Source organism: Rhinopithecus roxellana, chromosome 19 (genome assembly GCF_007565055.1).
Source record: "Rhinopithecus roxellana isolate Shanxi Qingling chromosome 19, ASM756505v1, whole genome shotgun sequence".
Lineage (NCBI taxonomy): Eukaryota > Metazoa > Chordata > Mammalia > Primates > Cercopithecidae > Rhinopithecus > Rhinopithecus roxellana.
Window position 1 is genome coordinate 16,750,915 of NC_044567.1, and position 25,526 is coordinate 16,776,440.

Here is a 25,526-nt window from a genome sequence, read left to right on the forward strand (position 1 = left end):
ACCACCCCGCTCCAGCCCCTCACCATGAAGGTCAACTCCCCTATCCTTCCCCCACATCCTGGATGACTGACCGACACTAAATGACAGGGCGGGGCAGGGCGATGGGCTGTACCTGTGCCCCACCCCATTCCTCTCGCCTGGACTCATATGGCAGGGTAGGGGTGGGGGGAGCACAGTTGGGAGGGACCTTGAGAGCTTTATAAGGCAGGCCTGGAACACCAGGCAGAGCAGAGACCTGAGAGGCACCAGGCCCAACTGCCACACCACACACCTCCCAGCTCTGCAGGTGAGAAAACCCAGGAGGAGAGGGGAGAGGCTGGGAAGTGGGGTGACAGGTCCTCTCCCCCATCAAGGTATCAGACCACTGGCCAGAGTCTGGTGCTCACCCCTTGGGGTCTCCAGAGCTGGGACCCTTTCTTTATCCCAGGATGGAACTAGGTCTTGGCTCCAGTACCTACCCTTGTATTCCCAGCCTTGCTTTCCACCTGCCCTTCTGCCCCAGCCGGGGCCCTGCTCTTAGCCTCTCCCTTCACACTCCTCCCAGCCCTGGGAGGTGAGGAGGACTGGGGTTCTTCTCCTCTCTCCCAGATGAGAAAACTGAGACCCAGAGGCAAGATGTGACTTGCCCAAAGTCACAGGGACTTTTAGGCAGGGCTGGCATGGGAATCCACAGCTCCTGGATTCCACTTCAAGCCCTTTCCTAGACCAGTACCATCCAAAAGAACATCCTATGATGCGGGAAATGTTCTTTATCTGCACTGTTCAATATGGTAGCCACTAGCCACATGTGTGCTTGAAATGGGGTTAGTGTAAGGAAGTTTTTTGTTGTTGTTTGTTTTTTATACGGAGTCTTGCTGTGTCACCCAGGCTGGAGTGCAGTGGCGTGATCACAGCTCACTGCAACCTCCGCCTCCCAGGTTCAAGCGATTCTCCTGCCTCACCCTCCTGAGTAGCTGGGATTACAGGCGCCTGCCATAACACCCGGCTAATTTTTTATATTTTTGGTAGAGACAGAGTTTCACCATGTTGGCCAAGCTGGTCGCAAACTCCTGACCTCAAGTGATCCGACCCCCTCAGCCTCCCAAAGTGCTGGGATTACAGGTGTAAGCCACTGCACCTGGCTGTAATTTTTTAATTTAATTAATTTAAATGTAAAGAGCCACACAGTGACTGGTGGCTACAACACTGAACAACTAACGTGTGGTTAGCATCTGACAGTACAGCTCCAGATCACTGAGTTTTCAAACATTTCTTCAGCAGCAGAATTCTTTTCTTTCAAGGAAAACCTAACAGAGAACCTCATTATGAAAAACTTAATGGCCAGGCACCATGGGTCATGCCTGTGATCACAACACTTTGGGAGGCTGAGGCAAGCAGATTACTTGAGCTCAAGAGTTCCAGACCAGCCTGGGCAACATAGTGAGACCTCATCTCTACTAAAAATAAAAACAAATAAATTAGCTGGGCATAGTAGTGCACACTTGTAGTCCCAGCTACTCAGGAGGCTGAGGTGGGAGGACCTCTTGAGCCCAAGAGGTCGAAGCTGCAGTGAGCCAGGATCACTCCAGCCACTGCCTTCCAGCCTGGGAGGCAGAGCAAGATTTTGTCTCACAAAAAGAAAAAAAGAAAAACTTAAAAGCAGTACTTTATTAATACAAATATATTCTGACAAGAGAAAATTTTTATCATTTTCTTAGGATAAAGCCAATCAGAATAATGAGACTAAAAGAGTACAAAAATCGTGAGTCCAGGGAACAGATGACCATTTGAATTTTACGTTTGTTTGAGATTCCAGTTTAGTTCTGTATTATATTTTCCCCAAACTTGATTCACCCTGATACATAATTGCTAATGGTGACAGCTTAATTTTTTCTTAACTGCTTAATTATAATCACAGGATATTCCTCAGTTAAGCAAAAATGACAGGGGAACCTTTCCTCTCAGGGCTGCACAAAAAAACAGTGTGAGCTGGTCAAGAGTTGAATGTGCTGCAGTCTCCAAAGTGGTAACATGCGGTCTGTAACACAGTTGGATGTCTATGTTCCTTTGGTATTACTATTTAAAAGTTTCAGTTTTTTCTTTTTTTGAGACAAGGTCTCACTCTATCGCCCAGGCTGGAGTACAGTGGTGCAATCTCGGCTCACTGCAACCTCCACCTCCCCGGCTCAAGTGATCCTCCCACCTCAGCCTCCCAAGTAGCTGGGAATACAGGTGCATGCCACCATGCCCGGCTAATTTTTGTATTTTTTGTAGAGATGGGGTTTCGGTATGTTGCCCGGGCTGGTCTCAAACTCGTGGGCTCAAGGGATCCGTCCTCCTCAGCCTCCCAAAGTGCTGGGATTACCATGCCTGGCCTAAAACGTTCACTTTAAATAACAAGTCTTGGGCCGAGCACAGTGGCTCATATCTGTATTCGCAGCACTTTGGGAGGCTGAGGTGGGAGGACTGCTTGAGCCCAACAGTTCAAGACTAGCTTGGGCAACATGGTGAAACACCGTTTCTACAAAAAGTACCAAAAAATTAGGTGGACATGGTGGTGCAAGCCTGTAGTCCCAGCTCTTCTGGAGGCTGAGGTGAGAGGATCACCTGAGCCCAGGAGGTAGAGGCTGCAGTGGGCAGTGATTGCGCTACTGCACTGCAGCCTAGGTGACAGAGTGAGACCCTGTCTCAATAAATAAATAAATTACATGACTTAAACAACTACAGAGCCACTAACGTGGCCTCAAATTCTGCAGAACAGAACCTAGGAAAACCATTGCCCTAGGATTTGACTTTCTCCAAGAGAAGCAGTGGCTGTAATCGGGGTAGGTAAAGAGAAAAAACATGAGACTTCAGGGGTGGCGTGGAGCTGGCAGAAACTGGAGAATTAAACTGCAGAAATAGTCCACAACTCCACATGGAATTGCAGACTCACCTGGGTGCGGTGGCTCACGCCTGTAATCCCAGCATTTGGGAGGCTGAGGCAGGTGGATCACCTGAGGTCAGGAGTTCGAGACCAGCCTGGCCAACGTGGTGAAACCCCCGTCTCTACTAAAAATTACAAAAATTAGCCAGGCATGGTGGCATGTGCCTATAGTCCCAGATATTCTGGAGGCTGAGGCAGGAGAATCACTTGAACCTGGGAGGCAGAGGTTACAGTGAACCGAGATCCCACCACTGCCCTCCAGCCTGGGCAACAAGAGTGAAACTCTGTCTCAAAAAAAAAAAAAAAAAAAAAAAAATTGCAGACTCATCAGCAGGTAGAGGCCTGGAGCCACATGGTTCAGTCCCCTGCCTCTGGGCCTGTGTGGGGACAGCCTCACCCTTAAGCTAGTCCTTTCTCCCCTTTGCAGACGAGATGCAACAACTGTGTGTGTATGCGCTGATCTTTGCACTGGCTCTGGCTGCCTTCTCTGAAGCTTCTTGGAAGCCCCGCTCCCAGCAGCCAGATGCACCCTTAGGTACAGGGGCCAACAGGAACCTGGAGCTACCCTGGCTGGACCAGCAAGGCCCAGTCTTTCACCACCGAAGACAGCTGGGACCCCAGGGTCCCCCACACCTCGTGGCAGGTAGGAGCTGCTGACTGCCCTGCTTGCCTCACTCGGCCAGGTTTGGCCAAGGTCTCCCCAGACTGGCCCTGACTTCGGTTCCTAGAAGGCAGTCATCCTTCCCCCTTTCTCGCCTTTCTCACCTCCTCAGACCCATCCAAGAAGCAGGGACCATGGATGGAGGAAGAAGAAGAAGCCTATGGATGGATGGACTTTGGCCGCCGCAGTGCCGAGGATGAGAACCAACAACCCTAGAACCAAGCTGCAGAGCCCAGCCACCTCCCACTCCACCCCAGCCCTATCCCCTGAAAAACTAATCAAAAATAAACTAGTTTCCAGTGGATCAATGGACTGTGTCAGTGCTGTAGGGCAGAGGAGGGGGACTCATCTAGGGGTGAAGTTGTGGCAGGGAGGACAGCTGAGTGCCTCTTAGGGGCAGGGACTCTGATTTTTCTTGGGTCCCCCAGAGCCCCACGTCGAACAAGAATCCACAGGTGTGGGCAGGATAACAGATGGTAGGGTTCATAGCCAGAGTCAACTTTTTTTATTTTTATTTTATTTTTTGAGACGGAGTTTCACTCTTGTCGCCCAGGCTGGAGTGCAGTGGCGGGATCTTGGCTCACTGCCACCTCTGCCTCCCCAGTTCAAGCTATTCTCCTGCCTCAGCCTCCCAAGTATCTGGGATTACAGGTGCCCGCCACCACACCTGGCTAATTTTTTTGTAGTTTTAGTGGGCATGGGGTTTCACCATGTTGGCCAAGCTGCTCAGGTGATCCGCCCGCCTCAGCCTCCCAAAGTGCTGGGATTACAGGCGTGGGCCACTGTGCCCGGCCTCAGAGTAAGCTTTTTCAAAGATAAACCGTGTCACTCTTGGTTTTAACCTTGCAATGTTTCCTAATGCACTTAGAATACAACCTGAACTCCCTGTCACAGCCCTGAAAGCTAGCCCCGAGGTTCTCCTCCTACTCTGCGCCACGTGGCTTCCTCCTCTTCCTCCTCTTGAGCTTACACAGACGTGCCATGTTCTCTCTTTCTCAGAGCCTCCGACTTTGCCGTTCCCTGTGCCTGCAATGCTCTTCCCCAGGCACGAATATGGTGGGCTCCCCTTTCCTCCTTAGCTCGTGGGTGAAATGCCTCTTCCTGAGAGACCGACCCCTTCTGCTCCTCACCCTTCACACATAGACCCAGTCATTCTCTACTATGGGTCAAATAAAAGAGAAAAAATCAAGCTTTTTAAAGAATGAATGCTAGTTTTATTCAGAAGTCTTACAGAGGACTATAGATTGAGGCCTCCAGCCCAGGAGCAGACTCTGGCACCATGTTTCAGCCCACTGCTTATATACAGCTGGGGGCTGAAGGTGGAGGTTCTGTATATGCAAAATCCCATCAGACTTGCTCAGAATTACATGACAGCAGAATCACAGCAAGGTTTGGGTCCTAGATCACAAAGGCATCATCACTAACCTCATCAGATGTCATCTTGGAAATGTTACATGTGGGAAAAGCCAGGGACTAGGATCGTTTCTCTTTTAAGAAATGTGAAGACTCAAGCCAGGCGCAGTGGCTCACGTCTGTATTCCCAGCAGTTTGCAAGGCCGGGGAAGGTGGATCACTTTAGGTCAGGTGTTCAAGACCAGCCTGGCCAACAAGGTGAAACTCCATCTCTACTAAAAATACAAAAATTAGCCGGGCATGTGCCTGTAGTCCCAGCTACTCGGGAGGCTAAGGCAGGATAATTGCTTGAACCTGGGAGGCAGGGGTTGCAGTGAGCCGAGATTGCGCCACTGAACTCCAGCCTGGGTGACACAGCAAGACCCTCTCTCAAAGAAAAAAAAAAGAAAAGAAGAAAAGAAATGTAGTGACTCAGCCAAGAGACGTATGGGGCCTTGGGCTCTCTCCTGTGCTGTCTTCAAAGCATCTTTCCAGAGGGCTGCACGTCTGTAGTCACAGAGTCAGGGGCTTTGTGAAACTGCTGACAAGCAGAAAGGAGTAAACACGGCTTCTTAACGTTCGTTGCTTCGTCTCACAACAGCAAAATATTTTCTTTAGCGCACATTTCACAATCTGTAGTTGTTTTGTTTGCCAGTTTATTGTCTGCCTCTCTGGCAAAACAGGAAACTGGGAGTGTGACAAGTCCCCCCTCCCTTCTGTATCCCTCGTGGCAAGAATAGTAGGAATCCAATAAATATTTGTAAATAATTGTTCATGAATGGCTGGCGCAGGCATTGCTGGTGTGTCACCCCATTTCGTCATTGTTCTTGTGCCTGTTGACAGCATTACCTCAGGGCTATAAGAGAGGGAAAGTGGGCTGGGCGCGGTGGCTCACACCTGTAATCCCAGCACTTCCGGAGGCCAAGTCGGGCAGATCACAAGGTCAGGAAATCAAGACCGTCCTAGCTAACACGGTGAAACCCCGTCTCTACTAAAAAACACGCAGAAAAAATTAGCCGGGCGTGATGGCGGGCGCCTGTAGTCCCAGCTACTCGGGAGGCTGAGGCAGGAGAATGGCGTGAACCCAGGAGGTAGAGCTTGCAGTGAGCCGAGATGGCGCCACTGCACTCCAGCCTGGGAGACAGCAAGACTCTGTCTCAAAAAATAAAAAGAGGGAAAGGGTTTTCTTTACCCATCTTAGGTCCGTGGCTGGGGCTCTGTAATAAAATACAGATTACAAGAGAAAAGCAAGCAAATTTATTAACATGTGTATCACACATTCAACACACGAAGTACCCAGAGATGAATAACTCAGAGAGGTAGCTTAGAATTCAGGCTCACACCACCCTGAACGCACCCAGTCTCGTCTGATCTCGGAAACTAAGCACGGTCAGGCCTGGTTAGTACTCGGACGGGAGAATTCAGGCTCACAGAGCATCTTCAACAAAGAACAATACATTCACAGGCAAGATAAAGGACGGCAACTTTTAGACTTCCAAGGGTAGCTGTGTGTGGGAAACAGCTTTCTACCCATGGGAGCTGAGCCCTGTCCCCACTCAGGGCTGGGTCTGGTAGCCAGTGGGCCTCCCCCTGGCTTCTCCCACTCCCTGGGCCACCGGTGACCCAAGCCCAGCAGTCACAGCTCTTGAGCCAGCTGCAGAACGAGGGCTGGGGTTCCTACTGCGTGTCCCAGAAGAGGGCTGAGGTTTGGACCCCCAAGCTCCAGCCTAGGTTGGACTTCCAGGGGTGGCTAACTGTGAATGGGAAAGCAGCTATATGGAAAACGAGTGGTAGATAAAGGCTAGTGGGTCAGGTTTGTTATGGAGATTGTGCCGGTGCCACTCCAGGCTGAAAAGGGTCTAAAGTTGTCTCTGACTTGTTCCAGACATTTACAGAAGGAAAATATTCTATGTAAATGAAATTGTCATTCTGTATCCTCCCACCACAGCAGAAGATGTGTCCTTGCGTTGAGTGAGGGTAACCTTATGTCCACCAAGAATACTTTGAGAAAGTCCGTAGGAGCAAGCTTCAGTCCCATGGTTTCAGACTATTCTCTGAACACAAGAGTATTGGTTAATTATGTTCTCGGCCCTCCTCGCTATTGTATGTGTGCACTCACTGCAAGTAACTTCTATTTTATTTGAATGTATTTTATTTTTTTGAGACAGTCTTGCTCTGTCACCCAGGCTGGAGTGCAATAGTGCCATCTCAGCTCACTGCAATCTCCACCTCCCAGGTTCAAGTGATTCTCTTGCCTCAGCCTCCCAGGTAGCTGGGATTATAGGCAGGCAGCACCACGCCAGGCTAATTTTTGTAATTTTTAGTAGAGACGGGGTTTCACCATGTTGGCCAGGGTGGTCTCAAACTCCTGACCTCAGGTGATCCACCCGCCTCAGCCTCCCAAAGTGCTGGGATTCTAGGTGTGAGCCGCCGCACCCAGCCTGAATGTATTTTAAAGCAGTAGACAGAATAACAAAGGAATATGAAACCATGGATTGAATGAACTATTTTATGTATTCAGAGAGAGGAGCCACCACCATTGCCAGAAATACCATGTAAAAATTGGCAATTTGGCCAGGCGTGGTGGCCCACGTCTGTAATTCCAGCACTTTGGGAAGCCAAGGCAGCTGGATCAACTGAGGTCAGGAGTTTGAGACCAGCCTAATATGGTGAAACCCTGTGTCTACTAAAAATACAAAAATTAGCCAGGCGTGGTGGTGTGCACCTGTAATCCCAGCTACACGGGAGGCTGAGACAAGAGAATTGCTGGAGCCTGGGAGGCAGAGATTGTAGTGAGCTGAGATCACGCCATTGCACTCCAGCCTGGGCAACAGGGAGAGACTCTGTCTCAAATAAATAAATAAATAAATAAATAAGGCAATTTGGAGGTTGCAGTATTTAGTAAATAAAACAATCAACATTGTGCAACTACTACCAAAAAGTGTATTGTAATGCATCAAAAATCAACATTTTATTCACTGAGTATCAATAACATAAGTCCAAATTATGGAAACCAAAAAAATAAAGTTGTCTCCAGAGATTTAACTTTTTTTTTTTTTTTGAGATGGGGTTTCACTCTTATTGCCCAGGCTGGAGTGCAATAGGGCAATCTCGGCTCACTGCAACCTCTGCCTCCCAGGTTCAAGCAATTCTCTTGCCTCAGCCTCCCAAGTAGCTGGAATTACAGGCGTGTGCCACCACGACCAGCTAATTTTGTATTTTTAGTAGAGACAGAGTTTCTCCATGTTGCTCAAGCTGGTCTCAAACTCCCAACCTCAGGAGATCCGCCCACCTCAGCCTCCCAAAGTCTTAGGATTACAGGCATGAGCCACTGTGCCCAGCCTGGAGATTTAACTTTTATCCTTCCTGGTTGATGGACACTATTGAAAATGTATGTCCTGTTTTTATGCAAATAGGAGGGCAGGGAGCTTTTCTTGTATCTGCTTCTTCTCAACTGCCTTCAGCTCAAAATAGTCCTTATGCCAAAGTGGCATATTTGGAGGTAACATATTCTAGTTTCCTTCAGGACCAAGTGCAGGGCAGTTAAATACCTCCAGAAGCATCTCTCAGTGTCAGATGACAGAGGATAAACACCCTAACTCCCCCACCTGAGGGGTGGGATAACTCTGGTGTGTATATATATATATTTATATATTTATATATATATATATTTTTTTTTTTTTTTTTGAGGCGGAGTCTCGCTCTGTCGCCCAGGCTGGAGTGCAGTGGCCGGATCTCGGCTCACTGCAAACTCCGCCTCCCGGGTTCACGCCATTCTCCTGCCTCAGCCTCCCGAGTAGCTGGGACTACAGGCGCCCGCCACCTCGTCCGGCTAGTTTTTTGTATTTTTTTAGTAGAGACGGGGTTTCACTGTGTTAGCCAGGATGGTCTCGATCTCCTGACCTCGTGATCCACCCGTCTCGGCCTCCCAAAGTGCTGGGATTACAGGCTTGAGCCACCGCGCCCAGCCTCTTTCCTTTTTGAGACAGGGTCTTACTCTGTCACCCAGGTTGGAGTGCAGTGGTGCAACCTCAGCTCACTGCAACCTCCACCTCCCAGGCTCAAGTGATCCTTTCACCTCAACCTCCCAAGTAGCTGGGATTACAGGGGCCCGCCAACTTGCCCGGCTAATTTTTTTTTTTTTGGCATTTTTAGTAGAGATGGGGTTTCACCATGTTGGCCAGGCTGGTCTCGAACTCCTCAAATGATCCGCCCGTCTCAGCCTCCCAAAGTGCTGGGATTACAGAATGAGCCATCACACCTGGCCTCTCCCAGGTATTTTCTTGTTTTTTGAGATGGAGTCTTACTCTGTTGTTGCCCAGGCTGGAGTACAGTGTCATGATCTCTGCTCACTGCAACCTCTGCCTCCTGGGTTCAAGTGATCCTCCTGCCTCAGCCTCCCAAGTAGCTGGGATTATAGGCATGTACCACCACACCCAGCTAATTTTTGCATTTTTAGTGGAGACTGGGTTTCACCATGTTGGCCAGGCTGGTCTCAAACTCCTGACCTCAAGTGATCCACCCACCTCAGCCTCCCAAAGTGCTAGGAATACAGGTGTGAGCCACTGCACCCAGCCTCCCCTAAATATTTCTATCTGTGATTGGCTGAGTCCACAGACACAAAGCCCGAGGACATGGAGGGCGACTGTACATGTTCCTAAACACTGTTCCAGGTCTGCTCTGGGGACTTCACCCTAAGACAGTGGGTGACTCACTTCCGTCCTATCTTTCACAGCCAGGACACTGAGTCAGAGTCTCTGGGGTGAAAGGATCAGGGAAACATGAACTCAAATCCCAGCTCCACACCAGCCATGATCTGCTGGTGAGAGCATCACTTAACCTACTCTGGCCTGAGTTTCTCCATCTGACAGACACTTATCACCCACTGCCCTCCAGGAGCTGCTGCTATGATTAAACGGCATATTTAATACGAGTTCTTGGTACATTCTTCAATACCAGCATCCACCCTTTCTCCACAACTTCACCCTGCCAAGTGTACATGCACATGCCTGCACACATACACGTGCACACACACACTCCCTAGAGAGACGGCTGGAAGCTGGGCCAGGAGTGCATAGATCCTTTATTTCCTGCACCACTTGCGCACAGGCTGACAAGCAATAGGAGGCTGAGAGGCGCCGCGTGGAGCGGGGCAGGCACCTGCAGGAGGCCTGAGTCCCAGCCCCCAGCTATTGAGGAACAAAGGTGTGGGAGAGGGTGGAACATGGAAGAGGAAGCCAGGGGCAGGGAGGGGGGAATCAACAGGGAGGGGAGAGGGGCTGGGCCATGGGTGGGAGCCTGGACACCCCCAGGACACTGGCAGAAGAGGGAGGGGAGGGAGGGAGAGGAGACACACCACTGGGCAGAGGGGCCCTCACGAACCCACACAGAGAGACACTTGTGGTTATAAACAGTAAGTAGGGACCAAGAAGAAAGGATGAAGAACAGGGAAGACGGCCAGGTCCCTCAAGTCAACAAGAACCAGGGTGGCCACCGCTAGCCTGGGCATCAAGGGGTGAGGGGCCTCACAACTCCCCACCCGTGGAAGCTGGGCCATTCCCCACTCACGGCTGGGCCTGGTAGCCAGTGGGCCTTCCCTGGGCTGCCATGTGACCCAGGCCTGGCAGCCACAGCTTTTGTACCAGCTACAGAGCGACAGCCGGGGTTCCTACCGCCTGTCCCTGAAGAGGGTGGAGGCCTGGGTCCCCAAACTCCAGCCCAGGTTCATGAACACAGAGGGTGGGCTGGTGACAGACACAGGGTCCCATTTCAGAGGATGGGAAGGAGGGTCTGGGGGTGTGGGCTTGGCCAGGTAGAAGGAGGGGCCTCAAGCTCTGTGGGGCCTCTGCAGGCTGCTAGGGAACAGCAAAGCCTGGAAGAGAAGCAGGTGGATGTGAACCAGGGCACTGAAGACCATAGACCTGGCCTGGGCAGTGGGCAGGGGTCTGGACAACTGTATCAGAAAGACACGGAAAGTCGCCATTGGTAATTATGCAGGTTGCCCCCTGCATGTGCCATAAAGGTCATGGTTCAGTTTATAACCTGCACAAGCTTACATGACAGGCCTGCTGAGGCTAGTGCTATTCCACCCTGCAGTGACCAAGGGCCATGAGAATAGGGACAGGCCGGAGCGGGTACCAGGACAGTACTAGAGGGGAGGGATGGTCCAGTGAAGGTGCTACAGCACAGGAGTGGAGAGGACAGGCTCAGATCTACCCCTCACAGTGTGGCCCCGAACAAGTTGTCCTTAGATCTCTGAACCTCATCCTCCTCACCTAACCAATGGGGACACATCGCCTGCCACAGGGAATGAGGCTGATGGGAGCTGACACATGTACAATGGCTACTGTGTATGAGTGTCATGAGGTCCTCTTTCATGTCCCGCGACTCCTTAAAGAGGCAGGGCTCACAAGGCCTGCACTCAGCAGGTGTAGCTCCCAGACTGGGGTTTCTGGCTGGGGAGGAGACCCTGTTCCACCTCCCAACCCTGCAGGAGGCCCTAGCACACCTTCCGACTCACCCAGGAGACTGGTCCAACTGTGGCCCTTGCTGGTGGACGCCTTTGTCCCTGTAGCCTGGGCAGCCCCAGAAGGCCCCTCTTCCTCCCAAGCCCTGGGAGGGTAGCTGGGCCTGTCCTCCAGCCTGGCTCAGCCCCTGGGTAGCTCCACAATCCCACCCCATGTTTGTTTTGACTGCTGCTGCCACTGCTGCAGGGCTGGAGAGCCTGGGGGACAGAGGAGGCAGGGGTGGGAGGCAGGGGTGGGGGGCAGAGGAAGCAGGCAGGCGGAGACGGGAAGCTGAGGCACCGTGTGGGGGCACAGTCCCAGTCCTGACCCCCAGCCCAGCCTCCAGGAGAAAAGGGGATAGAGATCTGAAATCCTAAGCAAATGCTACATAAATGAGCACTGGCACTGCAGTTCCCACTGAAGGGGATCGGATATGCCTGTGCAAACGATATGCAAAGTCCAAGCAAATCAGCACGCCAGGTAGGGCCAGGCTGGGGTGGGTGAGCACTCAGGGAGCTTATCCACCCTCTCTTTTCATTGGCACGAGGATCTGCAGCTTGTCCGGCTGGTGGCAGGGAGGCCCCCGTGGAGGCACTCCCCTTTCTGGAACATCTTCTGCCTCAGCTGCCGCCTGTAATGGGCATCCTGCCAGTTGGCCAGCTGCTGGAGGACATACTTCATGTCCAGGTGTGAAGGGCCCAAGCCACTGGCCTCCAGGGCTGACGTCACCATGTTCATCCGCGTTGCCTCATCTAGCTCCGGTTCCACCTCCTCCCAGGCCTCAGTCGCCTCCGACACCAGCTCTGCCTCTTCCATCACCCCTTCCTCAGCCGGCACCTTTTCAGCAGTCCCCAGCTCCTCCTCGGGCACCAACTCCTCTGCAGGCGTGAAATCTTCCCCCCGCATAATATCTGCTGCCAGCATCAACCCTTCCTCAGCCTCAAACCCCTGCACCTGCTCTCCATCCTCACTGTTGCAAAAATCATACCTGGGGGGGAGACAGCGACATCTTTTGAGGGGCTGGAAAGTCCAACCCCCCAGGCCCACCCCCACCCCTGTCTGCACACAGATCCTGATGGTTCCTCCCCATTCTGTCCCAGCCAGGGGAGAGGGGAGCTGGGTACCAGCTCCGAGGCTTCCAACACCCAGCCCATCCCCCTTGTGGGAGAGAGGAAGCATGGTCACCAACACTGCATAGGCCCTACCTTCCTTTATGTCCCTGACCCTGCACGGAAGACACCAGCAGGACTAACACCCCCTTCTGCCTCCCTCCTGCATGATTTAACCTTCACAGCCCACCCCACAGCTACTTGCCATAGGAACAAATTCATTCTAGACAGACTCAGGTCAAATGACTTGCCCAAGGACACACAGTCAGGAAAGGGACCATGCTGAGCCTTAGTCCCAGGGTTCCCAGCTCCTAGGCCAGTGCCTGTTCACCTCTCAGCCCCTGGTCAGTCCCCACTCAGAGCTGTGTGGAATCAAACAGCCACCCAGGGGGCAAGATTTGAAGGAAAAGGGGGGCAGCTCCTTCCCAGAACAGTACTCAGCTCAGCCAGCCAAGACAGCAGGGCCTTCTTCGGGGCTGCCGGGTGGCAGAAACAAAAGCAAGTGGCTGTCTGGCTGCTGAAAGCTGAGGACAGGTGATGGGGGAGCCCCTGGCAGGCTTACCTTAGGCTGGATGTGTCCCCTCTGGGCATCTCATACTTCCTTCAAAGAGAAAAGGACCTTCATTATGAGACAATGGAAGCTGAAACTGCAGTTCCTCAGGCTCGGTGGTGCTTAGGCAGTGGCCATGAGCAGTGGCTCATGCCTATAATCCCAGCACTTTGGGAGGCCAGGGTGGGCAGATCACCTGAGGCCAGGAGTTCAAGACCAGCCTAGCCAACATGGTGAAACCCCATCTCTACTAAAAATACAAAAATTAGCTGGGCTTGGCCAGGCACAGTGGCTCACGCCTGTAATCCCAGCACTTTGAGAGGCCGAGGCAGGAGGATCACAAGGTCAGGAGTTCGAGACCAGCCTGGCCAACATGGTGAAACCCCATCTCTACTAAAAATACAAAAATTAGCTGGGCGTGGTGGTGGGCACTTGTAGTCCCAGCTATTCAGGAGGCTGAGGCAGGAGAATTGCTTGAACCCAGGAGGTGGAGGTTGTAGTAAGCTGAGATCGTGCCAATCTGGGCGACAAAGCAAGACTCAGTCTCAAAAAAAAAAAAAAATTAGTCGGGCTTGTGCCTGTAGTCCCAACTACTTGGGAGGCTGAGGCAGGAGAATCGCTTGAACCCAGGAGACAGAGGTTGCAGTGAGCCGAGATCTCGCCACTGCACTCCAGTCCAGGTGACAGAGTGAATGAGACTCGTCTCAAAAAAAAAAAAAAAAACCTCAGGCCGGGCACAGTGGCTCATGCCTGTAATCCCAGCACTTTGGGAGGCTGAGGCGGGCAGATCATCTGAGGTCAGGAGCTTGAGACCAGCCTGGCCAACATGGTGAAACCGTGTCTCTACTAAAAATACAAAAAATTAGCCAGGCCTGGTGGCACACGCCTGTAATCCCAGCTACTTGGGAGGCTGAGGCAGGAGAAGTGCTTGAACCTGGGAGGCAGAGGTTGCAGTGAGCCGAGATCACGTCATTGCACTCCAGCCTGGGTGACAGAGTAAGACTCCATCTCAAAAAAAAAAAAAAAAGTACCTCAGGGGGAAGTGATGGGTCCATGTTTATAGAGAAACAATGAGTGGAGGGGCTGACGCAGTGAACGAGGTGGGTATAGGCAAGCGTGGAAGGTCAGAATATGAGGGCAAACCCCCTCCCCACTACAGGAAAGGCCATGGCCTACAGGGCAGGGTAGGTCCCCAGCCACATACCTTTCCATAAAATACACAGGGTCTGAGATCATCCTCCTTAGAGACGTTCTGAGCTCCTCAGCCAGGGTCTCCTGGAAACCAGGAAGAGTCTCCTATGGTGGAGAGAACAGATGTTACCAGGGGACCCCCACAGAACCCCCACCCATAGGCTCAGGCACAGAAGTGAACTGGGATCTCAATCAGCCACCAAGGCTGAGACACAGGCACAGAGGCAGAAAAGTGGGCGGCCAGGGGAGGGTCCTCACCAGAGGCATGCGGTACGGGGAATGGGTGGCAGACCCAGCGGACACTGGGGGTTGCTGGCAGAGGGTCCTCACCTCCTCCTGCATCTCATTCAGCATGCCCCCACAATCCGTGTACTTCTGCAGGTCCTGCAGCTGGGAACCCACCCCGCAGGCTCTGCTGGGTCCCAAGCACACCCAGTCCAGCACTCCTGCCTATCCGCTCTCAGGCTGAGGCCAGAGGCCCAGGCTCTGGACTCCAAGTGTCATGCGGGAAACCCAGGGCAGGTCCCTGCACTGCACACCACTCAGACTTTGATGGAACTGTCACCTGTTGGGCTGTGCCAGGTATGGAGGGGGTGGACAGGGACAAGACTCAGTCCCTGCTAGTCCTCTCCAGAGTCAGTAGCTACCAAGGGCCTGGGGTCCCCTCTCTGGGCCAGCAGCTCTCCAGGGTGGGGGCAGGAGCCTGGAGGGAGCCTCACCTCCTCCTGGAGCTGCATCTGGATTTCCTTCTCCGAAGCCAGCTGCTTCTGCAACTTTTCAGTCTCAGCCCGGTACTGGAAGGACCCAAAACCAATGAGCCCCCATCTGTGGCCTACCCATTCGGGGCACCCCCTGCTTCCAGCACGTCTTCCCAGGCACATCAGTGAGTCCTTGGCAGCCCGTGAAGTGAGAAATCACATGGAAGGAGGGCAGAGAAGGCAGGGGAGTCACACAGCCTGGTTCCTAGAAGACTCCAGGACCCTCTCTGGGCCTTGGTCTCCTCAAGACAAGACAAGGGGTCAAGATAAGAGGCTCTCTGAGGTCTCCTGACTCTGACACAGAAAGAAACCTTGGGCCTGGTGGAGCCGAGTGGAGGCAGGGAGAAGGAAGTAAGGGTCCCATGGGGCCACGACAAGAGGGTTCCACACATACCGGACTCACTGTCCGGCAGCGCTGCTGCAGCTTCAGCACCTGGGCCTGCAGCCGAACAACCTCCTGCTGCTGCTGTTTGTAGTTTTCCAGCCTAAGCACCAGCACCTCCGACAGCTCAGCCATCTGCTGGCTGGCCTCCGCTGAGGAGGGCAGAGGACAGGTCAGCCCTGGCTCCCCTGGCCTTCGGAGACCAGCTCTGGCCCTCCCAGATGCCTCTGTCTGCCCCACTCTCAGCTGCTGCACTGTGCCAGCAGGTCCCGCAGGGGTTCGCATTCCTCACTCAGGTCCTCCATTCAAGAAATGCTCATGGACTGATACTGAGCAGGGCACCAGGGTGAGTGTTCAATAAGACCCAGCCGCCACACTGAGGTAAAGTTGGTGAGCAGACATACCACAATCACACACCATACAGACCATGATGGGCAAATGTCAAAGGTATATGGGTCAGGGACATCACAGCTATGACACCCAACCCAGACCTGCAAGGTCTAGGAAGGATTCCTGGACAAAGGAACCACTAAGCTAAGACCACAGGGGACGTGAAGCTCAGCCAGGCAAAGAAGGGAAAATGTAGGCCCAAGCTAACTGGAAAGGCCCAGAGGCCATCAAAAGCCACTGGGAGGGGGAGGGGCCAGAGCAGTGCACAGGTTTCCAGAACACAGTGGGGGCCAAGGGGGTGGGGTTTATCCTTTGGCCAATAGGAAGCTATTTGGGAGTTTTAGGCACAGTAATGACGTGGTCAGACTTGGGTTTATTTGAGCCTGAATCTCTCTGTTGCCCAGGCAGGAGTGCAATGGTGCGATCTCGGCTCACTGTAACCTCTGCCTTCCGAGTTCAAGCGATTCTCCTGCCTCAGCCTCCCGAGTAGCTGGGATTACAGGGGTGAGCCACCGCACCCGGCTATTTATTTTTTAAGAAATGAGGTCTTTGGCAGGGCACAGTGGCTCACCCCTGTAATCTCAGCACTTTGGGAGGCCGAGAGGGATGGATCGCTTGAGATCAGGAATTCAACACCAGCCTGGCCAACATGGTGAAACCCCACCTCTACTAAAAATACAAAAATTAGATGGGTGTGGTGGCACACACCTGTAATCCCAGCTACTTGGGAGGCTGAGGCAGGAGAATCGCTTGAACCTGGGAGGCAGAGGTTGCAGTGAGCCAAGATCATGCCATTGTACTCTAGCCTGGGCGACAGTGAGACTCCGTCTCAAAAAAAAAAAAAAAAGAAAAAGAAAATTTGCCAGGCATGGTGGTACACACCAGTAGTCCCAGCTGCTCAGGAGGCTGAGGCGGGAGAATCGCTTGAACCCGGGAGGCAGGGGTTGCAGTGAGCCGAGATTGCACCACTGCGCTCCATCTCAAAAAAAAAAAAAAGATAGAAAGAAATGAGGTCTTGCCAGGTTGCCCAGGCTGGGGTTGGAGTGCAGTGGCTATTCACAGGCACGATCCTATTACTGATCAGCATGGGAGTTTCTGACCTGAGCCAGTTTACCCCTCGTCAGGCAACCCAGTGGTACTCCACTCCCTGGACCATACTGACCCCATCGGCATAGTGTACTACAGCCCAGAACTCCCAGGCTCAAGCAGTCCTCCCACCTCAGCCACCTGAGTAGCTGGGACCAGAGGTGGGAGCCCCTGCACCTGGCCAGGTTTGGTTTTAGAAAAACTCTTTGAGGCTGTGTACAGAAGTTCCTGGTAGAGTTCAAGTAGAGGCAGTGTGACCAGTTAGGTATCCTGGACTAGAGGCAGCCACAGTGGGGAGGGGGAAAAAGACTTAAGCCATTCCTAGGAGGTAAAAGCAACAGAGTTTGGGGACTGGTTCCTACTCTAGTAGCCTAGGGACCAGTAGGACCATTCAGGGAGTTGCAGAACCCAGCAGGAAGGAAGGTCAGGTCAGGGGTAAAGGGAACAGCAGGAGTTCAGCTGTTGCCACTTTGCGTCTGCATCTCACCAGCTGAGGAGTTCACTTGAACTCCTCAGGCACAAACACTGCTCCTCAATCATCTTCATAAGCACACAGCATCTAGGATGATGCCAGGCACAGCCACTGCCTCATGCATGACTCTGAACTGTCCCAGCCCTGGGTGCCTGGTCTCTGGCAGCTCATGGCTCCCCGCTGCCTACCCCAAATAAGAGGAGACAGGCTTGGAGGAGACCCACCACTTTATTTTTTTGAGATGGAGTCTTGCTATGTCGCCCAAGCTGGAGTGCAGTGGCACGATCTAGGCTCACTGCAAACTCTGCCTCCCAGGTTTAAGCGATTCTTCCACCTCAGCCTCCCAAGGAGCTGGGACTACAGGCTGTGCCACCATGTCTGGCTAATTTTTGTATTTTTAGTAGAGACAGGGTTTCTCCATGTTAGCCAGGCTGGTCTCAAACTCCTGACCTCAAGTGATCTGCCTGTCTCAGCCTCCCAAAGGGTTGGGATTACAGGCATCAGCCACCGCACCTGGCCTGAGACCCACAACTTCTGTCGAGCTCTTTATAGTTTGCACAAAGTACCTCCTCAGCTGTTGACACTCTTAATCTTCATAAACCCTGGAGAGATCAGTGGGGCTGAGACAATTAATCCCCATTCTAAAGACAAAGGTTCAGAGAGGTCAAGGAATGTGTCCAAGTTCACACAGCTAGGAGTGCCAGATCTGGGACTTAAACTTGGATCTCCATACTCTGCATCTTGAGTTCTTTTCTCTGCTCCTTCGGACAGCCCCCCAACCCGAGTGACAACATTACGTACAAAACTGCTCCACACATTCCAGAATGAGCATCTGTTCCTCATCCTCAAGGGTGTCAAGTAGAGAGGCCTGGAGGGAGGGAGAGAGGAAGGGACAGGGAAGTCAACACCCCCTGCTAGCGGGCACGCCCTCCTCCCCCATTCTCACCTCTTCTCTCAGCTGATGATTCTCCTCTTCCAGCAGCCTCAGCTTCTCCTGCAAGGCTTCCAGCTGTGGGCAGTGGTGCTGGTGCAGCAACGCCTCCTGCGAAATCCTAGGGGCGGGAGGAATGGGAGTCAGGGTGCAGAGAGTGGGGCTTCCCAGTTCCCAGCCCACCCAGGGCCTCCCCACCAGGGCTAAGAGCGGTGTTCTCAACTAGTTCCAGCAACCCTGCCGGCAAGCACATCACCTGTGTCCCTCTTAACAAATGAGGAAATTGAGGCTCAGAGAAAGGACTCACAGGTGCAAAGGCAGGAACTCACAGCTTGGGGGCATCACAGGGATGAGCACGCTGCTGGTCTTCCTCTGCTTCCTCCTCTTCCTCCTCATCAGAATCTGAGTAGAGATGGAGGAGGTCATCCCGCAAGTTCACCTGGTGTCTGAGGTGTAAAATCTGGCAGGAAGAGAGAGGAGCCATGGGCTGGGAGTGGTAGGGGCAGGAGAGGGTCCTGGCATGAGGTGGATGTAGACTGGCCCCCTATCCTCTCCTCCCCACCCAGTTACCTCCTCCTTGGCTGAGCCCAGCAGGGCTTCCAGCTTGCTGTTCTCCTCCATCAAAACACTGTTCTGTTTCACCATGAACTGGCCGATGCAAGCTGCAGTGTTCAGGTCCCTGTCTCTCTGCAGAAGGACCGTCACCCATAGGTAATGCTCTCCCAGTGTCTGGGATCTCCCAGACAGGTGGGAGAAGCTGGTGGGGGCGGACACAGGGGTCAGAGGGAGGCTAGGCCCCTAAGAGAACCCTCCCCATCCCCTAGTTCTCTAGGGTACTAGACCAGAGTCTGCCATTAACCCACTGTGGAACCTGACTCAGTTTCCCCTCATGGAAAAAGATCAGACCAGATTGGCTCTGAGAGCTCTTCCAGCCTGAACATCCCACATCGAACTGTCTTCCATAAGAAGGACCCTTACCTGGGCCCCCAGAGAGACTACCAATCAGGAAATAAACAAGACCCCCACCCCTACAGGACAGGACAGAATTAGAATAAGGGCCTGCCTGAATCAGGAAGACAGTACACACCTCCTCCAGCAAATATAACATCACTTTGACGTCTTCCTGGGTAATCTTTTTGACTGGCGGATGTAGGTTAGGAAACAGTGCTGCAGGAGGAGGCAGGTGGGGAGAAAAGGCCCAGCCAGGTCAGCAAAAAGGAGCAGATGCTACCAGCAACCAGCTGTTTCCCATCCTATCCTCAGTTCTCCAACAAGGGTCATCAGGAGAGAAGAATGGGCTCCCCTCCTGCCCCCCACATCCTTCCCTTACCCCTTGTCACTCAACACTCCTTTCCCTGCTCCCAGGGCCAAGTGGACTGGGTTTTGGGGTTTTTCTGTTTTGTTTTTATGAGACAAAGTTTCGCTCTGACCCCCCAGGATGGAGTGCAATGGCGTGATCTCGGCTTATTGCAACCTCTGCCTCCCAGATTCAAGCAATTCTCCTGCTTCAGCCTCCCGAGTAGCTGGGGTTATACACGCCCGCCTTCTTGTTCCTCTTCTGCCTCGTGGCGGGTATGTATAACCCCAGCCACCACGCCCAGCTTATTTTTGTATTTTTAGTAGAGACAGGGTTTCACCATGTTGGCCAGGTTGGTCTAGAACTCCTGACCTTATGATCTGCCCGCCTCGTCCTCCCAAAGTGCTAGCTGGGATTACAGGCGTGAGACCACGCGCCCGGCTTTTTTTTTTTTTTTTTAACCCCTGGAGGAGCCTGAAGTAAGCGAGTCATAGTCCTCCAGGCTCAGAAACTGGGCTCTCCCAACACCTGGGTCCCTGGCGCCTAGGAGAATGGAGACAGCCAGGGGAAGTATAGCCTCAGACTGGCTCATCACCCCCTACCCAGAAGGCAGTGCAATGGAGTCTCCTGGGTCAAACAGACGCAGCCACTTACCCTGCACCTGTTGCGTGTGCAGAGGACAGGAGGAAGACTTCACCAGATTAGGGGACACTCGAGCCTCTAGGCCCAATCCAGGGATCTCCCCCGACCCGCAGGAGGATAGAAGGAGAGAAGGGGCGGGGAGAAGAGCGCGACCTTGCCCCCATACCCGCAACCAAAAAGTGGGCAAAACACCCCCCTTCGCGCACCCACCCCTCCATCGCACGCAAACCCGGTCGGCCAGCGCGGGCAGCGCTCTCCAGCAGCCCCCCGCCCCTCTCCTGGCACTGCGGTAGACCCAGGAGAGGGGCGCTGAGGAGGGGCAGATCTGCCGCAGCAAGAGGCGCGTGGAGGCGGGTGGACGAGCGCGCAGGCCCCAGGACCTGACTCGGGCACAAACCAGGGGACAAAAGCGGAGGAGATGGGGAAGAGGTGACCAGACAGATGCCCCAGTGACATCGCGGGGGTGGTGGACGGGTGACACTGAGTGCCAAAGGGGGCGGGGCGCCATGGACCCGATGGGGCCACTTCCTCCCTGGAGGTGACCCAGTCCCCACGCCGTCCAGGACCCCGGGGACCCGGTTTACCTTCCTCCAGCTCTCGAATAAAGGCGGCGCGCTCAGGGCCGGACACCCCGGGTGGCCGGCCAAAGTAGGCGGCTGGTGTCTTCCAGATGCCCGCTGCCTTTCCAGTCCCCAGGCCAGTGGCCCGGGAACCAAACGGCCCTTGGAATACGAAGCGGGCCCACGGCGAGTCCGAATTGTTGGGCACAGACCGGACATCCCCTTGGATGGCCGAGAATGCAGACTGGCGCCGGGCTCCTGCCTTGACTCCAGCCTCGGAGGCCGGGCGAGCTCCGGTGCCGGCTTCCGAGAGGACTTGGGATCCAGAGGCAGCTCGGGATCCTGCTCTCTGTCCAGTGCCCCGTGCCTGCGGCTGCGCAGAGGGCTCCAGAGTGGGACTGGCTGAGGGCGAGGGTGCACAGGTGAGTGCTGCTGGGTCTCCGGTCCCGGCCGGCTCCCAGCGCAACCACTCCCGGACACCTTCGGGCGCATCTCGGGTCCGCTGTCCGCTGCCGCGGCGGGACCTTTATAACCTGCGCCAGCCGCCGGGCCGGACCACGCGTAGGGGTGGGGGCTGCCGAGAAGCAACTAGTAGCAAGCGGGACTCAGAGTAGCGCGGGAGGGGAGCTAGTGGTGACGGAACAGAGCACAGTAAGAAAAGGAGGGCAAGAAGGGCGAGTGCAGGTTCCGGATGGCTCCGAGTTGGGAGGGGAGCGAAAGATTTCTTCTCCCCTCTCTATCTCCGGAGAATGGTTCTGCCCAAAGCCGCAGCTGCCCCCGGACTCGCGGGACCCCGGCTGGGGGCGGTCCCTTCCCTGCTCCCGCGCCAGGGTTTCGGGTGCCTTACCTGGTGTAAAAGCTGCCAAGCCAACGTTGTGCATACGGTCTGGGGTGGCCAGTGCATTAGGGCAGCGCTGCGTCTTTCCTGGTTGACTGGGAGAGACATTCCAAGCTCCAGTGCGCTTCCAACGTGCTGCCCCGCCTGGCTCTGCAACCCTGACCCTCGCGCTCACACCCCAGTGCTCGCGCCACTCGACATCTTCCATTTGATTGGATTAACTAGTTCTTCACCTCCAACCCTAATTCGCTTTGCCCTCCTCTTGCCATGCTGGCGAACCCCTGTTCTCCTTGGGAGACGCCGCTTAAAAGTCTCCCTGTACCCAGGCGCAGTGGCTCACGCCTGTAATCCCAGCACTTTGGGAGGCCGGGGCAGGCGGATCACCTGAGGTCAGGAGTTCCAGACAAGCCTAGCCACATGGCGAAACCCTGTCTCTACCAAAAATACAAAAATTAGCCGGGCATGATGGCGTGCGCCTGTGGTCCCAGCTACTCAAGAGACTGAGGCAGGAGAATTGCTTGAACCTGGGAGGTAGAGGGTGCAATGAACCGAGATCGTGCCAATGCACTCCAGCTGGGGCTACAGAGCAAGACTCCCCCTGAAAATAAACAAATAAATAAATAAAATTAAAAACATTTTAAAGTATCCTACTGGAAATGTTGGGTAGACAATTAGCTGTATAATTCCGAGTGTAGGGGAGAGACCGGACTGGAGATTTAAATGTAGGAGTCATTGCTCTTTGATGGCCATTTAAGGCTGAGACTGGGTGAGATCCCCCAAGAGACTTGAGAGAAGACCGATAAGAGCGCCCAGGATTAACCCCCCTAGGATTCAGAGGGCAGAAAGAGGAAGAGGAGGCATCAAAAAGAAGACTGGGATGAGTGGGGCAGTGAAGTAGAGGAAAACCAGGAAAGTTGGGTCTTAGAAAGTAAAGAAAATGTTTCACATGGAGAGTGGCTACCAGTGTTGGGTGGTGCTGCTGATCAAAGACTGAGGATAGAGACTCAGCTTGGCAAACTGGGGTCATGGGCACCCTCGGCAAGAGCAGTCTTGCAGGGCCAGGCACAGTGGCTTACCTGTAATCCTAGCACTTTGAGAGGCCAAGGCGGGTGGATCACCTGAGGTCAGGAGTTCAAGACCAACCTGGCCAACATAGTGAAACCCCCATCTCTACTAAAATACAAAAATTAGCTCGGTGCGGTGGCGCAAGCCTGTAAACCCAGCTACTTGGAAGGCTAAGGCAGGAGAATTGCTTGAACCCAGGAGGCAGAAGTTTCGGTGAGCCAAGATTCCACCACTGCACTCCAGCCTGGGCAACAGAGCAAGACTCTGCCAAAAAAAAAAAGAAAGCAGTCCTGGTAGTGGAGGTGAGAGAGACCAAAGAGGGGTGAGGAAATAACGGGAGGTAACAAAATGAAAACAGAAAGAAGCCTGGGCGCTGTGGCTGACACTTGTAATTCCAGCACTTTGGGAGGCTTAGAAGGGTCAATTGCTTGAGCCCAGGAATTTGAGGCCAATCTGGGCAACATAGCAAAACCCTGTCGCTACAAAAAAATACAAAACTTGGCCAGGCACAGTGGCTCACATCTATAATCCCAGCACTTTGGGAAGCCTAGGCGGGTGGGTTGCCTGAGGTCAGGAGTTCGATACCAGCCTGGCCAACATAGTGAAACTCCATCTCTACTAAAAATACAAAAAGCTAGCTAAGCATGGTATGGTGGTGGGTGCCTGTAATCCCAGGTACTTGGGAGGCTGAGGCAGGAGAATCGCTTGAATCCGAGAGGCAGAGGTTGCCGTGAGCTGAGATTGCGCCATTGCACTCCAGCCTGGGCAACAAGAGCGAAATTTTGTCTCAAAAAAAATAAAATAAAATAAAATTTGCTGGGCATGGTGGTGCATACCCGTACTACTTAAGGGGCTGAGGTGGGAGGATCACCTGAGCACAGTTCGAGGCTGCACTCCAGCCTGGGTGACAGAGCAAGACCCTGTTGGAAAGAAGGAAGGGAGGGAGGGAGGGAGGGAAGGAAGGAAGGAAGAGAGTATAGAAAACTGTATTGAAGAAATCTGCAAGAAAGAAGGGCTGGAAGAGGGCACAGGAGCTGAAGGAGGATGTGAACGCTGGGGAGTGTGTTTTGAAGATGGGAGAGAGGACAGTATGTTTACATGCTGATGGAAATGTTCCCTCAGGGAGGAGAAAGCAGGTGCAGAAAAGACAGCCCATCTCCCAGAATAATTCTGGAAATGGAGGAACTTTCATAAGCTAACCCGTTCTCCTCCTTGTTCAAAGTCTGCATGTTTTCTTTTCTTTTCTTTTTTTTTTTTTTTTTCGAGACGGAGTTTTGCTCTTGTTGCCCAGGCTGGAGTGCAATGGCACAATCTCAACTCACCGCATCCTCCACCTCCTAGGTTCAAGCGATTCTCCTGCCTCAGCCTCCCAAGTAGCTGGGATTACAGGCGTGCACCACCACACCCGGCTAATTTTGTATTTTTAGTGGAGACGGGGTTTCTCCATATTGGTCAGGCTTGTCTCAAACTCCCGACTTCAGGTGATCCGCCCCACCTTGGTCTCCCAAAGTGCTGGGATTACAGGCGTGAGCCACCGCGCCCAGCCCAAAGTCTGCATGTTTTCTATGGTTTCTTTGTCAGCAGAAAGCTTGAAGGAGACACAACCCCAGGGTTTGCTGCGACAGTGAGGTTGAAGAACTTGAGGAGGTGGCATCAGCACAGCGCAGGCTTCCGTGAGACTGCAGCTCCGTAAGCTCTGCCGAGTGGTCCTCCCACAGCCCAGCTTCCTGGCCTGTCTCTCTGTGCCTTGGACATCTCTGCAGCCCCAACCACCAAGCACAGAGCCGGGCATACAGAAGAAGCCTATTACACTCTTGCTGAATTAAATTGTTTCTGGTCCATGAGGAAGAAGCCCTGGGAACCCCCTGGAGAGTTTGAGGGGGAAGAAGGCAGTGGGATGGAGAAGACAGAGATGAAGTTGGGAGACCCTGAAAGCTCCCCCAGCTGACCACACCCTCTAGGTCAGTGCACTGGCAGCCAGCAACTCTAGCTACGGCCACCAGAGGGCAGTGCCAGCCCGCATACCTCCCCACGTGGCTTCCTCACCTACAGGCTCAGCCGCCCCACAGCCGGTGGAGTAGGGACGGTGACTCCATTTTACAGATGGAGAAACCAGGGCTCAGGGCCCCATCATTCTGGAAGTAAGCATTTTGGCCTGGCTACCCTTTCCACGGCCTAGGGCTGTCCAGGAGACCCGGGGCGGTCTCTGATCCAGGCCTCTCGAGTGGATTTCCTCTGTCCACTGCCCCCTCCCTTTCCTGCTTCTGGTCTAGGGGAGAAATCAGACACAGCAGAGACCCTCGGCCTCCTGCCCTCCCTCCCAGTGTGCACCCACGGACCCTCCTGGACCCAAAAGAGGATGGGAGGGTGCAGAAGACTTGCCAGGCTGCAAAGCCAGACCACCCACTATCTAATTGTGCACATCCCCCTGAACTTGGGCACATTCACTCCAGTGCCCAGCCCTGGGCAGCACACAGGTGGTTCAGGCCCCTCCTCCTCACCCCTCCCCTGGCCTGACCCTGGAAAAAATCACCTGGAACAGGGTAGGTCATAGAAAGAGCCCCTAAAGGTCGGTGCCAGGGACCTGGGTGGGGCCAGGCACCAGGGTTACTTTTTGCAGGGGAGCAGGGTGGAGAGGCACCCTGAACTAGGGACAGGGGAGACCTCCTCACCCCTGCCGCAGTCCTGCTGTCTCCTACAGGCCTTTTGGGGGCCCTCCCCGATCTCCTGCAGTGGTCTCTGATCCAGGCCTTCCCCTCCAGAACCAGGCAATGGCCGCCATAGCCCTCAC

General features: G+C 53.7%; 2 protein-coding genes across 2 annotated transcripts; one reads left to right on the forward strand and one right to left on the reverse strand.

The window, feature by feature from the left end:
* The first annotated feature begins 235 nt into the window (after positions 1-235).
* GAST (gastrin) lies at positions 236-3,872 on the forward strand. The gene is made up of 3 exons (XM_010386591.2): positions 236-286; positions 3,333-3,548; positions 3,679-3,872. The coding sequence occupies exons 2-3, from the start codon at positions 3,338-3,340 to the stop codon at positions 3,780-3,782; spliced, it is 315 nt and encodes a 104-aa protein (XP_010384893.1). The 5' UTR covers positions 236-286; positions 3,333-3,337; the 3' UTR covers positions 3,783-3,872.
* Positions 3,873-6,155: 2,283 nt separating this feature from the next.
* On the reverse strand, positions 6,156-21,324 carry HAP1 (huntingtin associated protein 1). The gene is given in 14 exon segments (XM_030923404.1): positions 6,156-6,177; positions 12,066-12,452; positions 13,136-13,174; positions 14,328-14,419; positions 14,573-14,704; positions 15,476-15,606; positions 18,204-18,270; positions 18,349-18,454; positions 18,663-18,793; positions 18,904-19,032; positions 19,035-19,069; positions 19,417-19,500; positions 20,857-21,282; positions 21,285-21,324. Coding segments are annotated over 14 exon segments (1,821 nt in total).
* Between the last annotated feature and the right edge of the window lie 4,202 nt (positions 21,325-25,526).

Coding starts and splice junctions, on each gene's coding strand:
- GAST (XM_010386591.2), top strand. CDS start 3,338: ATGCAACAACTGTGTGTGTATGCGCTGATCTTTGCACTGGCTCTGGCT. Junction 3,549..3,678: donor TCCCCCACACCTCGTGGCAG/GTAGGAGCTGCT, acceptor TCACCTCCTCAG/ACCCATCCAAGAAGCAGGGA.